Source organism: Chaetodon auriga, chromosome 8, assembly GCF_051107435.1.
Source record: "Chaetodon auriga isolate fChaAug3 chromosome 8, fChaAug3.hap1, whole genome shotgun sequence".
Lineage (NCBI taxonomy): Eukaryota > Metazoa > Chordata > Actinopteri > Chaetodontiformes > Chaetodontidae > Chaetodon > Chaetodon auriga.
The window spans coordinates 22,270,742-22,287,898 of NC_135081.1; the positions used below are offsets into that span (position 1 = coordinate 22,270,742).

Sequence of the window (17,157 nt, forward strand, 5' to 3'; positions counted from 1 at the left end):
ACAGAAGAAGCAAGTAAATTTCAAGTACCTCAAAGCTGTACTAAAGTACAGTACGTGAGTAAATGTACTTTATATTCCACGAGCAGGCTGTAGCCACTGGTAAAACTGAAAAATCTGTCACCTGCAGGAACTGGGACTACTTGGTAACTAGGTTACACACACACACACACACACACACACACACACACACACACACACACACACACACACACACACACGTCTCACCAACAGGTTGAACATTAACAAACAGTGCTTTGATAGCGTTATCAGCGTCTGGGTCGTACCAACTGGAGGGTAATGAAACACGAATTCTTTGTCAAATTTCTATGTGAGCGAGTAAAAATAGTGACAAACAGGTTGTTTTATATTTTGTACCACGGTTCTGCTTTCACCACCTGGTCCATGTATTTAAAATGAATCCTCCGTCGACCGAAAAAACAATTCAGACAACGTTACACACCCCTGAGTGTCGCAACCTGTCTGTGAAAGCTCACCTGTTGGCTGCGCGGCTGACGTGGGGCGTTCAGGTACTCCCCGCGCCTACAACTCACAAAGAGACAAAATGGAGCTGGAGCTACCTGGCTGAAGAAAAGTACAGTTCCGACCAATATTATGCATAAACTGCGTTTTTTTGTGTGTATTTGATAAAGTGAGAATACGTTGAGTCGACTCATAGAGGACTAAAAATGTTCTGGACGTTAATCATCGCCGCTTTAATGGCAACAGGTAAGTCGGCCTGTTTTTTGTTTTTTTACGGTCAGGGTGGGCCCTCTTCCGTGAAAAGGCCGCTGAGATACTGTCTCTCTCGATTTCGACACATTCCTTTGATATTTTCGTCGTGTAACGACTGTTTTGGGCCTGTTTATGTTCATTTTAGGGGTTATTTAGCGAACATGTTGTATTTTGAATCATATAACAAGCTGTTAAGGAGTCCACAATAACTCTTTACTTTGTTGACATTCTAGAAATTTTTATGGCAGAAAAAATAAACAAAACCGACAGAGGATAAACACTTTGATTTTTTTTATTTTTATTTTTTTTTAAAGATACCAACACATGATGATGATGTGTTACACATTTAATCAATGTGACAACAAACGTGAGACATTATTCTGTAGAAATGGAGAAGAATGCAGTTGGGGCAAATGTCAGGAAATGTTTCTGCTGAATGTGGCATCTGCAAACCACACTGTGTGTGTGTATGTATGTGTGTGTGTGTGTGTGTGTGTGTGTGTGTGTGTGTGTGTGTCCCCTCTCGTGTCCTTCCTGTAGAAAGTCAGTAAATAAGTCATTTGAATTTAGAAACGCCTTTTAAAAGCAGAGTTACAAGGCAGCAGGATGAGGGAAGTCTGAGTCAGAGCACACGACTTAGACTTTTTTGTTTAAATTGTGTTGTAAGGTTTAACATTTAACTTAATCAATATGGGAACTGTTGCAGGGTGATAGGAAAGTCTAGTTAAGTGACAGCAGACACTGTGTCTGTGGCCAACAAGTGAGCAGCTCCACTTACAAGTCTGGCTGGTGACAGCTTCTTACTGTTAACAAATGAATGAAAAGCCCAGAACCTCAACTCTTGACTCTATCCAGTCTGGTATCAATTATTCCTGTGTTCTCTGACCAAGTATGCATAGCTGTCATCATTTACTCAGCTGTAATGGTCAGGCTGAAAACTCAGAGGCATCTGGGGTGACTCATCGCACCCAGTCTCAGTGATACTGGCGGCAAGGAAATACTCTTTGTCATGTGCCACGCCCATGGTTATTGTACACCAATGGGAGACTTTGACCTAATATCACAAAATGTCAGTAACGGTATTAACATTATTATTATACCTGAGAAGCTACCTCACAGTACAATACTTCTCATGCACAATGTGAAACACCTACTGTACTCAGAGTCTTGTCCTGTCCTGTTACGTCCTCATGTCGTTAGCACTAGCTATGGGATAAGCCCTAAGCTATACAACTTATTTATTTAATATTACCCTAGGGTTTAGATTCTTTTTTTTGTCCTGTTGTCTTGTTGTCCTGTCGTGCTTCTGCACCTACTGTTGTCTTGTCTATGCCGGGGCAGTGCGAAACGCAATTTCAGTTCCTTTGTATGTTAAGTACATGTGAAGAAATTGACAAATAAAAGTGACTTTGACTTTGACTTTGATTATTTCTGTCTAGAGTCCATCACGGCCATCTCGGTCCAGTGCCCCACAAAGAGGTACATCGTCATCCTCTTCCAGCCCGTCACCCTCACCTGTAACTACCAGACAACTGCCACCGAGCCTCCTGTTGTCACGTGGAGGTATAAATCTTATTGCCGGGACCCCATCCAGGCTGCACTGAATCCCGGCAGTGCAGAGAACATCCTGTCTCAGAACAACCCCAATTATGACCCCAACATCGAGTGCGCCGACAGCCAGAGGACGGTGCGCATCGTGGCCTCCAAGCGAGGCAGCACCGTGACGCTCGGCTCGGATTACCAGGGCCGCAAGATCAGCTTCCTAAACAGTGAGTAGATGGAAACCTCCGCTTTACTTTGCATCTGAAGATGATTTCAAAGACTGGGTATGATTTTTTTAACTTGACAGGTAAATTTAGACTGAAAAAATGTCCATAATATGTCATTTATTCCAAAAGAAAGTATGCTATGAAATCAAAAACAGCAATTATCAGTCTAAGAAAAGTGCTGCAACAGATTGGTCAATTAGCAGAAAATTATTTGGCAGCTATTTTGATCATCAGTTAATTGTTTGTGTAATTTTTGATTGTTTTAGCTTCCCAGTTATGAGAATTTGCTGCTTTCATTGTCTTAATATTGTAGTAAATTGAATATCTTTGAGTTTTTGTATAATGGCTCTTCAGTAAACCTGTAAGTGAAGTCACAGACACTACGTCCATGTCTCAAACAGGCTGTGGGCTACACTCATTTCACACGACGTCAGAGTATGACTTGTTTTCACTTTCAGTTCTGTATAGACCTGCTGGTCTAACTGAATAAGCATGAGTCCAGGTGGAACACTTTGCATGTATTGAACACTCAAGAGGAACAAGAAAAGGAGAAGAAACATACTGAAACCAGTGCATTTATGACTGCATTTTACATGAAAAATGCTCACAGTGATGAACTGATGCAATGATGAAGAGCGATATCAGCTTTTAAAACAATGGCTGCCCAGTATCGTCTGTACTGTGCGCGTGGAACAACACTGTGATATTTCATTTTGGTGTTTTGGACAAAATCATGATCACTTAAACACTTTCCAGAGGTCGGTCTGTAAAGCCTTTAACATATTAAAAACCTGCTTTAATACTACACTTTCTACACTACATCATCGTTGTGGGTGGGGACGGTGGCAGATCTGCCTCCGCAGGTGCAGAATGAATTGTACCACAGCTCAGTTCACGCTTGTGTGGCTCATCCTCACAGACCACCTGCTCTCACACTCACGATGGGGCTTTAAGCAGGAACAGCTGATCACTTCACGCTGCCTGGCTCCAGAGCAGAGATGTCAGACACTCAGCCTTCCATCTATTAGTGATTGATCAGATCAGCCTTAATTTTGACAGACGTTACTGGGAAACTTTAATGTTTAGGAGTGAACCAAAGTGTGTTTCTCATGTGTGTTTGGAAAAAACATAGCGAGGCCTCATTGGAGTTGGAGCTGAAAGAGACCCGGGTGTGGAAGAATACTCTCGCCATGTCTGAGATGTCAAAATACTGCAGGGGGATCATTATCAGGCCTCACTATCATGAGATTGTAATGATAGTGGATAATGATCCTGTAGCTACTTTAAAACTGAAGTCCAACCTGTGGCTCTGTCGTTTGTCACAGATGCAGACCTGAATTTCGCGCAGACGGCTTGGGGCGACAGCGGCGTCTACGTCTGCTCTGTGGTCTCCTCCCAGGACCTCACCGGAAACGGTGAAGATTACACAGAGTTAATTGTACTGGGTAAGTATGACCATGTGGTCACACTCTGATATGCATGTAAAAACTGCTTGTCTTCTCTAAGCTTCCCTTCCCCCCACCCACACAGTTACACAAGTTGTACATAAGGTTTTGAAATAATTAAGGGGAAATGATTCAAACAGACAGGACCTGACGGATTTTCCAAGTTGGTGCTGAGTTTGTGTGGGGGCAGGTGCAGAGTCAGTGGAATTGCCACCAGCCGGGCTTTGAACTAGTCTAGAGTCGTGGGTTGTTGGCAGAAAATTAGACTGATACCACTTTAAAGTAATTGTGGCCTTATCTTTCTTTCACAGAGAGAAAGTCAAATACTACTGACCTCCTGCCTGGCATTGACTTACTGGTTATGGAAGGTAGTACAAGCACCTTGATATAGCTCAGTAGAGGTGTTAGAGGGAGGATGAGGTTCAGCTGTAAAGTTGATGGGATTGGCAAATAACTCTTATCCAGCACCCCGGCTGCACTGCTTGAGGTCACCCAGGCTGTGTGTTTTAAAAGATTCATGAGTGTATTTTTCCTTTGATCAAACTCAAAGTACGTGATTAATTACACACGAGTAGCAGCTACGAGTGATAAAAACATCCTGTTGTGAGCGAATATTTAGTCATGATTTGTTAATTTTTAACGTGGGATATGGCCCAATGGGAGCAGCCCCCTGCTCTTAGGGGACATTGTTGTAGGAAGCCCTAACCATAATTGCGACATTTCTAACTCTTTTTTTTCCACTTATCTTCCGTCTTTCTACTCAGTTACCTTTTTTTAACTAATGGGGGGATGGCAGCTTCAAAAGGGAGATGCAGTTTGGCCATTTTGCTAACAACGGTAATGACACCCCCCCCCCCCCCTCATCTGCCCTCAAATCGCCTCCTGCATTTAACTATATAATGCTGTTCTGTTTGTGCATCCTAAACGTTTTCTCTCACTTCCTCCTTATCTCTCATTTATCAGTTTCTCTAATATGGCTCAGCTCCCATGTGTGACTTTCTGTAGCTGCCTGGTTGCAACAAAAGGACACACATTCAGCACACATTACCTTATCAGTGTACACAGTCAAAGACTGTTTTTACACTGTGCTCTGCTAAACTAGCTTCACTGTAGTTGATTCTTTTGAGCGAACAGTGTCTGGCTGTTTTTGTTTCTTTCCTAAGTGGTGTGTGTTGCTTGAGCTGACTTGCAGACTCTGGGTGCAAGAACAAACTGGATTTACCGGTTTGACAAAACGCTAAAAAATACCTAAATTACCACTGTGGTTAATTTGTTTTCTTGATCTGAACACTGAATGACAAAAATGCAATCGAAGCACTAGCCAGCGATTTAATGGGATTGTTTGCAGTTATAACCTAAGAGCCACACCACCTGTGATTAGATGATAGTGCTCTTGGAGTGTAGTGGTCAAGCCACAGACTGCTGCTGCTGCTACTTCCTGTTTGACTACGTTGACATTTTCTCTTCTTTTCTACATCCGTAGCTCAGGGCTGCAAACTAACCGAAGTTTGATGTTTAAATCTCCAAATTGTGTGAATATAAAATAACTGTCTCAAAATTGTTTTCGTATTTTCTGGATGTTACCAGCAAAATCAAGTCTTGTGGATTGATGATGTAAAACTTTGATATAAATGTCTCTGACACGACCCCTGCTGGCCCACACAGACTGGCTCCTGGTTGTCTTGGTGGTTCTGGGCTTCCTGTTGCTGCTGCTCCTGATCGGGATCTGCTGGTGCCAGTGCTGTCCACACACCTGCTGCTGCTACATCAGGTGTCCGTGCTGCCCCGACCGCTGCTGCTGCCCACGAGCATGTAAGTACCAAATGAAAAGCCAATGACATTGCACTTGTGGATATTACTGGGGCTGGGTATTTTTATTTATTTATTTTTTTGGACTAAAATGTGTGCACTGCATATCAAATGCCAAATGTGAATATTAAAATTCAAAGTATTAAAAAATGCCAAACCATGTCCAGTTTGACTGTAACATGAAAGAAAAAGGAAAGAAATTGTACTGCACTTCTTCATGTGATGTGCTGTTGTACTGTACTTTGTGAGGGTTTTTAAGTGTAAAGTGAACATAAATGCAAACACACAGTCAGAATTTACCTACATTTTACAGCTTCCTTCATTCCTGGATTGTTTAAGCAAACTGCCTCACAAACCGAGTTCCAATTTGCATTTATTGTACATAATGTACAGGAGTGCTAACCACAAGGGTGATAAAGCACAGTCTGAGTCACTGTTTTAATCACATAAAGGAAAGATTATATTCCACGAAACAGTCTTTTCATTTTTACAGCAATACTTTGACCTTTTAGGAAATATATTCGCTTTCTTTCTGAGCGTTAGATGAGAAGACTCTAATGTCTGTACAGTAAATATGAAGCTGCCACCAGTAGCTGCTTACCTTAGCTTAGCTTAGCTTAGCTTAGCTTAAAAGCAAGCAAGCAGGGGGAAATAGCTTTCCTGGCTTTAAATAAATGTCTACCAGCACCTCTAATGGTCACTAATTTTATATTTAGTTTGTTTAATCTGTACAAAAACTGAAACGTTAAAACAACAAGTTGTGGTTTTGTGTAGCCTTTTTGTCAGTGTAAGCTAAGCTAACCAGCTGCAGATTATAGCTACATATATGACAGACAGACACAAGTGTGGCATCAATCATTTCAGCCAGAAGTAAACATTTGCTCTGTGTTAGTTTCTGTCCTTGCAGGAGACATTTTTCTTTGCCTTTTCTCTTGTGTTCAACACGATCACGTTTTCTTTAACTGCCCTCTGTCTTTCACAGTGTACGAGGCAGGAAAAGCAGCGAAGTCAATTGTTGCCAGTCAATATGCTCCCACCCTGTATGCTCCCAGTATGTACGCTCAGCCGGCATACGGCGGCCCACTGCTGAACCAGCCCGGCATGCCCCTGCTTCCTCTACCCAACGGACTCGGAGTCGCACAGCCAAACAACGGTTACGCCCGAGAATACGATGGCGCCAGCTCAGGTGAGAGCTGCTCGCGTTGAAACTGCTCTTTTGGATTTTCCATCCTGCTGAGTCATTTCTGCAGCCCTTCTCTTGTGTACAGTTTGAGTGGACTCAACTCAAGTCGGTTAACTGAAAATATGAGTTTCATAATGACGCAATAGAATGCCCAGTCCGATACGGCTCTCTGTTGTTGAAAAGCACTTTGAGCTGCAGTTCCTGTATGAAAGGTGCTATGCAAGATGTGATTTGTATAATGTGGAGCTTTGTTGAATTTGAATTGGTTTTGTTGTGTCTGTGCAGTTGGACAGGGCTCCCAGGTGCCTTTACTGCATGACCCAGATGGTGGAGGAGACCACAGTGAGTAGATGGGGGGTAGGGGGGGTTCATGTATTGTAGTTTTGCCACCTGTGCCGCAAAACCTGCCCATTCATACACATTTTCACGCTTCAAATCACGTAATAGAAAGATGATGATATGTGTTTCCAGTGTGGGTTCGCTTTGTCTCTGCTCTTTTGAAAGAAAATAACAATCCGTTTAAGGAACTCATCAAAACTGATTTGCAGTATGATTAGTTTCAGATGCCATCCCGGTCATTTTAGCCTTTTCTCTCTTCAGGATCTCCAAATACACATGGCATGAAAAACAGGCTGTATTAAAAGAATATAATTCACTCCCCGTTTAAGTTCTCTCATATCAACAATTTAAGCTTTTCAACATTAAAGTTTTGATCCAGGAACTTTGGTCTTTGGATCAAGTAGCTCATGAAAAATAAGATGTGTTAGATTTAATAGCTACACTTGTTTTCACTGTGTCAGATACGTGAAATCAACATTTATGTAAATGTCAGTGTCACATTCGACTCATGATTGGTTATTGGTACACACCTAATGTTAAAGGACTCAGGTTGGGATCAGGGCCAGTTCAAAGTATTTACGTGAAGCTGCAGAAGCTGAAATCTTCTTTCTTCTTCCCATCAGCTCGCAGTGGGTATCGTATCCAAGTGGACCCGGACGGGAACGCCACACGTGCCATTTACTATATGGAGAAGGAGATTTCCAAATTGGACCCATCCAGACCTGCTAACTACAACCGCTGTGAGTCACTCATCACTTCCTGCTGTTGTGGGCACAGTTATGCCCCAGCTGTTGGAGAGAATAAATCAACTTGTTAGAGGACTACTGCCAAGTGTAATTACTCACCGGCGTCCTTGTATTTTAAAGTGGATCTCATTTTCAATCAGCTCAGTGTGAAATCGGACTTTTCTGTGAAAATGGAGTCATGCTAATCTGATAGATGAAAACATGCTGACACCATTACGACTACAGAAACAATAAAGCTATCATCGAATGGGCTGTTGTACAGCCAGCCACAGTTAGCCACTGCTATTCTCTTTATTCTCTGCATTTTCTTATATCAATATTTATTCACATTTTGGCAAATTGGCACCATTAAAAGTATGCCGAATGACTTAAATTCACTGAAGTAGCTGTGCCTCTCGTTCAACTCTCCGGCGCCCCCTGGGGAGGCCTTTGGATCTCTCTTTTGGCCTTGTCCAGCTGAAAGTCCATGTGTATTAGAATCCTGTAATCTCCTTGAAGATACTTAATTTCATAAAGTCCAAATGTGACCAAATACATTTTATTTTCCTCTGGTCTACTTACGGTCTCTTCTTCTCTGGTTCTCCTCCCTCAGTGGATAACATGAGTGAAGTCAGCTCCTTGCATGATAACCTGGAGCCTCGAGGTCGCGGGGGTCGTCCCCAGCCGCCGCCTCTGGCCACGGTCTACGACCGGGATGAAGCCATGAGCACCATCAGCAGTGTTTCCCAGCAAGGCCGCCGCCGTGATGACTACCCACGCCGTGGCGGAGGGTACATGGGGGATCGTGTGCGTGCCCGCTCAATGGACAACCTTGACGACATTGGACGGCGCTACGGGCGAGATTCACCACACCAGCGTCAAGATGAGCCCAGAGGCAGGAGAGGGTGAGTCTCACCTCCCTGGCTTCCTTACCGTTATCACCTCATTTCACAGTGGAAGCTAGGTGGAGCTGCAGGAACTGAGCTTAGAAAACAAGACTAACATCTAAACATGAATGCTGAAAGGCCTGTTTTTACTATTGAGAAAAAAATATTCAAGACCATGAGACCATGATATGTGGCTGCACATCTGTCTGTAACTGGTTCCAGGCTCCAGACCAGAAGCTCAGGGACTGACATCATTCGAGCACAATGTTCATGTCATTTGAAGTATTGCAGTAAAAACTGATATATTTGCTAAATTTAAATGTTAAAACATAATTTATTAAGCTTGCTGACTCGAAGCTTTGTACATGGTGGCCCGTGTTGGTCGGCCTCCACTGCCGTTTACCACATGATGAATAATGAACAGGCGCGTCAGCAAGTTCCACAAGTGACAACTGCTGGTACAAAAAGGGTTTGCACAAAGGAATATAGATTATAGGTAGTCCCCTCTGTGTAGAACCGAGAACTGAATTAAAAGGGCAATCTGACAGACTCGTTGCGTGCAAACCCCTTTTTTGTTCTTCCTGGCCTCTGACTGTGGTTACATGCATCCCAGATCTTCACACTTCAGTAAACCTTCAGGTTTATTTTTGAACTGCAAGATGTCCCTTTTAGTACATATGTTGGTCCCAATTATTAAAAGATAAAGGAATCAATAAAATAAAATTAATGGATCATCTTCAAAAAAAGTTTATTTGTTAAAGGCTGAAGTAGAAGAATTTTTGAAACTCCTCCTGAAAAACTATAGCTGCACCTTAATCTAATTACTTGTTATCTGGAAAATTGAAAATGGCAAGTGAAGTACCTTGAACTACTATGTATGTATATATAACATAATTATGCTAGTTGTATGTATGTATGTATGTATAGTATAATTACACTTTGTATGAGTGTAGAAATATAGTATATTTACTATAATTCTTTTTGTGATTTAAGCATCTTTAACACAGGGATTCAAGCTGAGACTCATCTCATCTCGGTTCCCCAGAACTGTGATAACACTGTCTTTCTAGTTGAGTGTGTGCGCTGAGTTTGGGGCTTCCCGCACGCACATTATGTCTTCTAAAAATTGCCACTCTCCCTTCATGTAATAACGATACTACGAAAACCACCCGTGATTCTGTTTTTTCCTTTCCTACTCAACTTCAAAACCTCCATATTGTCAACATCACCCACACTGCATTTTTATGTAAATGTGATATATGATGTAAGCCGAGGTTGGTAACGCATCAGAGAATCCTCCATCCAAAAACTTCCCAGCAAATCAGACCTGCTGGAGGACGAGTCCATGAGAGAGCGCTGGGAAGACGACTGGCTTTTAATAAATGCGTAAATAAACGACTCTGTTAAACAGGGACATTTTTGCATTTTGTCAGGACGTAAAGAGAATTTCAAGAAACATAATAAAATGCCTCTAGATTAAATAAAACTACTCTAGCTTTAAGTATGCAGCAGATTTAGAAAAGTTTCATAATAATTTTCCCTAAATTTCTTTTTTTTCTCCTTTTTTTTTCTTTTCCTTTCAGCTGTTTATTATGTCCATAGTTATGTCAATATAAACAATGACCATCATGACCACGATCATGGTGGGGTCCTGTTTTTCCTTATTATAGAAACAGAATAGTCATGAATTTGACAGATTACCAGGAAAGCAAAAGGTTTAGTGCAAGTTTGAATTTAGAGGAAAATAATATGTAAATTACAAGTCGTGTAAATATATCATAATCATGTTTGGATGAAGCACAACCAGAGAATAAGGAGATACAAAGCTGATGCTTCTCTTTGTTATTTTCTTTCATTTTTGTACAATAGTGTGGAGCTATTCCTCTATTGTTTAAGAGGGTGCATCAGAAAGTACAGTTCAGTAAGTAAAATGTAGAAAATAGAAGAGTTTAAGGGGGAATCTTAATTCAGCCATCCCAGAAATGACATTTCAGTTGAAGTCCCGCACTGGGTGGGGTCTCCAAACTGAGAGGAGACTATGTGCTGGAAGCTTCAGAGGTGGTTTTTGGTGGTTTTACCTATTGTCAACCAGTCATACTGAGAGCACTGTATCTAAATTGTGGCTAAACAGACAGTCCACCTCATCTTTGCAATGCCGTGCTGTGCACTTGTGCTGTTTCTATTTAAACACTGCAAAATCTGGGTCTTTGTAATGCTGCAAGTTAGTTTTCTCAGATTTATTATTTCACTAACTGTTCAGGGAACTCACATTCAAGTTGACATGTTAGAATTTATGGCTTCTTCTACTTAAACAAATGTCAGTTGTTTATTGCTGAATAAGAAAACTAATAGATTGATCTGACAGCTATAATCTGACCCCGTATAGAGACACAGACGTTAAACCTCAGATGTGGTGCAGTGAGGTGACTTTAACGTCCGGGTGTAACCTAAACCTCAACTGTGGTTTGAACTGGAACTGAGGGCACAGCAATGAGTCTGAGGCTTAAGTTTAAGCTTGTCTTAAACTCTATTCAGCAGCTAATCCTGTGACAGAGCATCAGCCGCAGTATGTTTCTGTTTCCCCTCAATGTGCTTCTTTTTGTCTCTTTAGCTCGGACGACGGGTGGAGCAGCAGCGCCCGCAGCGGATACGACTTCGATGACCGCAGGCGCCGTGACTACTCCCCCGAAGATCGCCGGAGAGGAGACAGAGGGGGCTACGGCGGCCTCCCGGGGAGACGCAGCCGCAGCCGTGACGACCTGATGGACCTGGAGAGGGGTCGCCGGCCGGGCGGCGACGGTCGGGGCGGGCGAGATGATTATGACGACAGCTTCCTGCGAGAAGCCATGGAGAGGAAGAGGATGGGCGAGCAGCAGAGGGCACGCAGCCGGGATCGACTGGACAGCGAGAGCGACCGCTCGGATCGGGGCAGGGCGCCACGCGGCCCCCCGCCACTTCCTCAAAACCCACCTGCTGGGTACCCCGGCCGCCGTGATGACTACCCACCCCCTCTGCCTCCACCGTACAGTGACAATGAAAGTGTGTCATCTTCAAAGAAAAGTAACCTTCGCAAGGTGAGTCACTCCGTACCTTCACATTCAGTTTGTGGTTTTTCAGAATAACTTTGAAGGACGGCTTCAAGTCTGTCATTTATCGAGAGTCAGGTGCCCACATGAACACTGAAACCGGTTTTACTGGTTTCTCGTAATTCAGACTGAATATATCTCAGAATACGCGAATCTGCCACTCACGGTTTGTTCTGTACACTTACACTTTGCATGTACATCACTTCACTGCTTTTTTTTTTTTTTTTTTTTGAAAACTTTGTTTGACATTTTTCATGTTATGACAACAGTCATATACAATATACAAACAACCAAAATAACATGTATATATAAACATACAACACTCCCTCCCCCCACCCCTCCCTCCCTAGGGAGACAAAAACAATCAAACCCCCCCCCCCCAACCCCCCCCCCCAAAAAAAAAAAAAAAAAAATCCCAAAAAACAAAAACAAATCACAAGAATCTAGGCAGGTACATCTCATTTCAGTTCACAGTAAAAGTATACCCATACATCTGGTTAAATATTATGGTCACAATCAGGTAGATAATACAGTCACTGGAAGGGAAAGTTTTCAGTGAAGTTGATGAAAGAACTCCAGAGCAAAGTAAAGTTTTCGCGGGCTTTACATACTTTATATCACAGCTTTTCTAAAGGCAGAAAAGACAACACCTCTCTTACACCTCACTGTGAGAATGACAGTTTTGGGGGTGGTATACAGGGGTTGTGGTTAGTTTACAGATGTGTGAAAAAAAACATCAAATATCTGTCCCCAGTAGCTGTTAAGGGAGGGGCACGCCCAAAACACATGTCCTGTTGAGGCTGGACTGTGGCTGCAGATCTGACACTCTGTGCAGTGGTACTAGAGTTGAATCTAATCTAATGAACGGGAGGAATGATGGGAACCCGTCACATGTCAAAAACTGTGATCCTGTCCTTTAAGTAGGAGCTTTGGGGCATTTTTAAGGAAAAAATGTGATTGTTGTGATTGAAGGATGAGTGTGATGATGCTCTATAGTTTCCTTATTTTAAAAAAAATCCCATGAAAAGACAAACGATGAATTCATCCAACTAACATTTGGTGCGTGTGCAGCGAGTCTTAGCTTAGTACAAAGTTTAAGAGCTTGTACAGTTTTCACATTAGATTTAAACTTTAGGCATTGAACGTGCACTGATATTAATTTACAAATGTACACCATTAGCAGTTTACTGAGCATTCCTCTCTTGCCTTATTTGCTGCTTTATGCCTTATTTTTATTTTTTTATACTCTTCATACCTTTCCCTCATAACCACCTGTTCCTTTTGGCTGAGTTAGGCGGCACACAATCTGTACATTTTGTGCAAAAGACGAGTCAAAAGACGCCCCAGACACCCTTTTTTTATGGGAACATGCACAGAGCCTGATGAAGAAAAGCTGGCTTAACACACACAGTTGATATCCACCGTCTTGATTCCCCATTGTCGTTTAGTTGAGTTAATCTGTGGCTGAACCTTTGCAGTTTTAGCTTTTTAGCCTGTTTTTAAAGATTTCTTAAGGGGAAAAGATGGAGAGACGGACTGATGCTTTGTTGATTTTGGACTGGATGTATAGACCAGAAAAATCTAGAATATCACCTCCTCTTTAAGTCTGACTGTGTCGCCTGAAATGAGATTAAATGAATTCACATTCAAGGTCTTTATTTGTCATGAGCACAACAGCTACAGGGAAGCAGGCCTTGGCAATGAAAGCCTTTGCTCTCAGTGCTCATACAAAATGTATGAAAAGAAAATCACGTAATTAAAGAAAATGAGAATCTAAGACATAAAACAGAGCCGGAGTTGAAATATAGCAATAAAATATAAAGGAGAATAGAATTAAATATAATCCTGTGGTAGACTGGTGTACGGCAGCGATAACATGAATAATGCGGACAGGTTGTTCATTAGCTCATTTTATTCGTTTTTCTTCCAGCTCATTTGTCAAGTTGACACGACTTTTGTTGTCTTGCAGAACGGAGCCGTGAGTCGGGAGAGCCTGGTGGTGTAAAACCAGGCGCGACGTGAGCGGCGGCCTCCACCCGGGACCAGATGATTTCTGACACTGTAAATATTAGCCGCTCTGCTAATGTGCTAGCCTGATATCCACGTCGCATCACTTCGAGGAAAATGATCGTGAATTTCTGCTGAATGTGTACGAACACTTTTCTAACCGGGAAGAGGTGCGCAGATGAAAAGTGCCTCTTCATGTATAAAACATTGTGGCTGCCACAAGTGCCTTAGAGTGTACAGATATTTAGCTGTAGATGTGAAAGTCAAGTTGTTGAATAGTTCTCTGCAAAGGTGTTTAACATCTTGACGAGTAAACATTTCCTGATTGGTTTCAACTTTAACGTTTTTATGTAGTTTTGGTTCCTCGGTACAGATGCTCATGTAGATGTGTAGGGGTCTATAGATTTTTCTGGCTTTTTTTAACTTGTGAAAATTTGTTTTTTATAAGAAAAACCATGTATATTTACAGGAACTGATTTTGTCTTTGCTTGTCGTCGTCTCAGTCGTGCTCAGTGTGTTTAGAAACCTGGTGAACAAAATAATCTTGGTTAGAAATTGTGTTGTGCGACATTGTACTTATGTTTTATGTTTTATTTTTTATTTCCTTTTTTTTTAAAACACAAAATTTCACCTTTAACCTGCAGTGTATTGTACAGCCGACCAGTCATACGCTCTGAAAATGCAAATGTTTATCATGATTTGATGAAACCTAATTTTACAATAAAGGTCTCTGTTGTCAGGCCATTTGACTTGCAGAGTTTTACCACTAGATGACACCATCATGTCATTGTACTTTCATGGCTCAGCAGACATTTGCAGTCGACTCTCAGTCTGTGTTTTTCTGGAACTTGGGACGAATTAATCACAACAGTTGTTCATTGGATTTTCAGACTAAAACGCGACCCTCTTTCCTGAGACACTGAGGAAGTTCTGGTTGTTCATTATTGGACGTTTTCGGTATTGACTTAAGTACTTCTGCTGCTTTGCTCCTGCTTCATTAAAAGTCGCAGGAGGAGAAGCCCTTCAGTTCGCCGTGTGCGGTGGCACTCGGGGTGGACACAAACCAGGAACATCTGTACTTATCGAGCACAGTCCACCCTAAGAAGTCTGCGATAAGTACTCTGTGAAGCTTACAATATAAAAGAGATGTGGATTCAAGACCATGCATCCTCTGTGCAGGACTGTTATATCAGAACAACACCACAAATTACAGCTTCAGAAATAAGCCTGGGGTTTAGTCTGTGCCTCTCTGACACCGTCTCAGCATGAAGTTAAAATTTGCAAAGGCGGGATGACATTTTCTTACACTCCTCTCTGACTGTTTGTCTAGAATGTGTCTGCTCAGACTGTGGTTGCATATATAATTCATATTACAGTATTTTACATATTTGAGATACTGCTCTGGGTGCAGAGCATCAGAAGCAGAAGGTCAGATTTTCAGGGTTTGACCTTTGAAGTGACCCAGGCAGGCTGGAAACCTGCTGTCCTTATAGAACACGCCATTTAACAGGTAAGAGTGCATTTACAAATCATTTATGTTGCTCAACTGGGAGTCAGAATTTAATCTTTTCATCTGTTGTTTTCACTCTGCTTTTCTTCTGGCAGTTTGTGTGCCTCTCTCCATGGCAACCGTCTCCTCACCGTGTACGTCCTTCCTGCTGTCAATCACCCCGAGGTCCCTGACACCAAAGGATGGTTACAGCGAGCGAGGTTTGTGTTACTCATCTCCTCACCACCACACGATGTCAGCTGTGACGGTGCTTTCACGCGTGCGGCGCAAGTGATGTTGAAATCTGTCGTGTCAGAACTTCAGGCTCTGTTCACTGAAGGGTGCTTTCTTGACTGTTTCATCAAGCTTTCGAGAACATCACCAATGCCAACGTGCGACAGGAAGTGCCACGCTGCTTCTGCTTTTTGCTCGTCTGATTTCTGCATTTTCCTCTCCAAACGACGCCTTCTGCCAATTTCTAACGTTCTCCGATTGCATTAAGATTGACCACATGTCATAATTACTCAAGCCAAATGAAACAAGCGCCAGCTTTATAAATAGTGCCTGGTTTTACACAGTTACAGCTTAATTTGGGAATTCAACACAGCTACTGCTTTAAAATGGATTGTAATAACTAATGTGGGGGTATTTCTCACAGCATGCTCAAAGTGGGAGACTTTAAATGCTGCTGAGTGATTGCAGAAAGTGAGCAAAGACATATTGTAGTGTGACTGTCCTTTAACACATAACTGAGGCGAATACTGCATCCAATGGTTCTAGTTCTGTGTGTGTGTAAAAGAAAAAAAGAGCATCGCTGTGTGAAGTTTTTCTGGATAAACACAAAGGAAAAATAAATGCAGAGAATATCCCTGCAAGACAGCTAAGCCCCTTCATTCTGGGAGATTAGACCTTTGATGTTTATGTTGAATGTTTTTGTTCTGCAGGTTAGAGGCAGCAGAGAGGACACGAAATGAAACTGTAATCACATTTAATTGTATTTTTTGGAAAAGGTGTAACCCTCTGGGAGACTCCTAACGGTCCTCAAGCCCCACTTTAGGAACCACAGACCGGTACCTTCAAATACTACTGAACCCCTGTCAAACAAGATTACTGATATCGGGAACCTTGTCACAGTTTATCGCGTTATTTAGAGTTTCTTTTCACCACTGAGATGCATCAACTTCCTGAAAACTACTTGAGCGGCTGCACCTGCGCAGAAACACTGGCTTTCGTCTTCGTTAGTGGAACACTTTCATAAAGTTAGGACACTCACAAGAGTCAGATTTAAAGAACACCGCTAGGTTTGTCTCACTAATTTGTGTCTCCAAAACCAAACTGACAAGACCATCCAGGGTTATTTTCTCACTTGCAAACGGACTTTTATGATTGAAATTATTACGATTGAATAGAGTTTAACTTTGAAAAGACAACAAAATGTAAGATATATCATGTTAAAGTGATCTTTTTTTAAACAAGCTCCCTTTCAAGGTGCATACATTTTTGATTGCTCGTATTATGAAGAGACTTGTGGCCTGTTGCTCAGCAGGCCTGCATAGAGCCACTTTTAGTTTCAGCATGCACACAGTTTTCTTATGCAATGATGGATTATTACTGACATTTACATTCACATAGTGCTCTAGATAATCTGTCTGGAAATTGATTTCAAAAACGATAAAATGAGACTCA

General features: G+C 42.1%; 1 protein-coding gene and 1 long non-coding RNA gene across 3 annotated transcripts in view; one reads left to right on the forward strand and one right to left on the reverse strand.

Annotated features, from left to right (window-relative positions):
• The window catches only part of LOC143325015 (uncharacterized), a 28,770-nt gene that overhangs the window by 8,070 nt on the left and 3,543 nt on the right, over positions 1-17,157 (reverse strand). The window lies entirely within an intron of this gene.
• Positions 545-14,718, forward strand: lsr (lipolysis stimulated lipoprotein receptor). Of its 2 annotated transcripts, XM_076737464.1 has the most exons (11): positions 545-726; positions 2,172-2,501; positions 3,827-3,946; positions 4,258-4,314; positions 5,612-5,758; positions 6,738-6,941; positions 7,224-7,280; positions 7,901-8,017; positions 8,616-8,907; positions 11,501-11,963; positions 13,945-14,718. In XM_076737464.1, the coding sequence occupies exons 1-11, from the start codon at positions 687-689 to the stop codon at positions 13,978-13,980; spliced, it is 1,863 nt and encodes a 620-aa protein (XP_076593579.1). In that variant the 5' UTR covers positions 545-686; the 3' UTR covers positions 13,981-14,718. The 2 variants fall into 2 exon arrangements, with proteins under 2 accessions (XP_076593579.1, XP_076593580.1); XM_076737465.1 differs by lacking the exon at positions 4,258-4,314.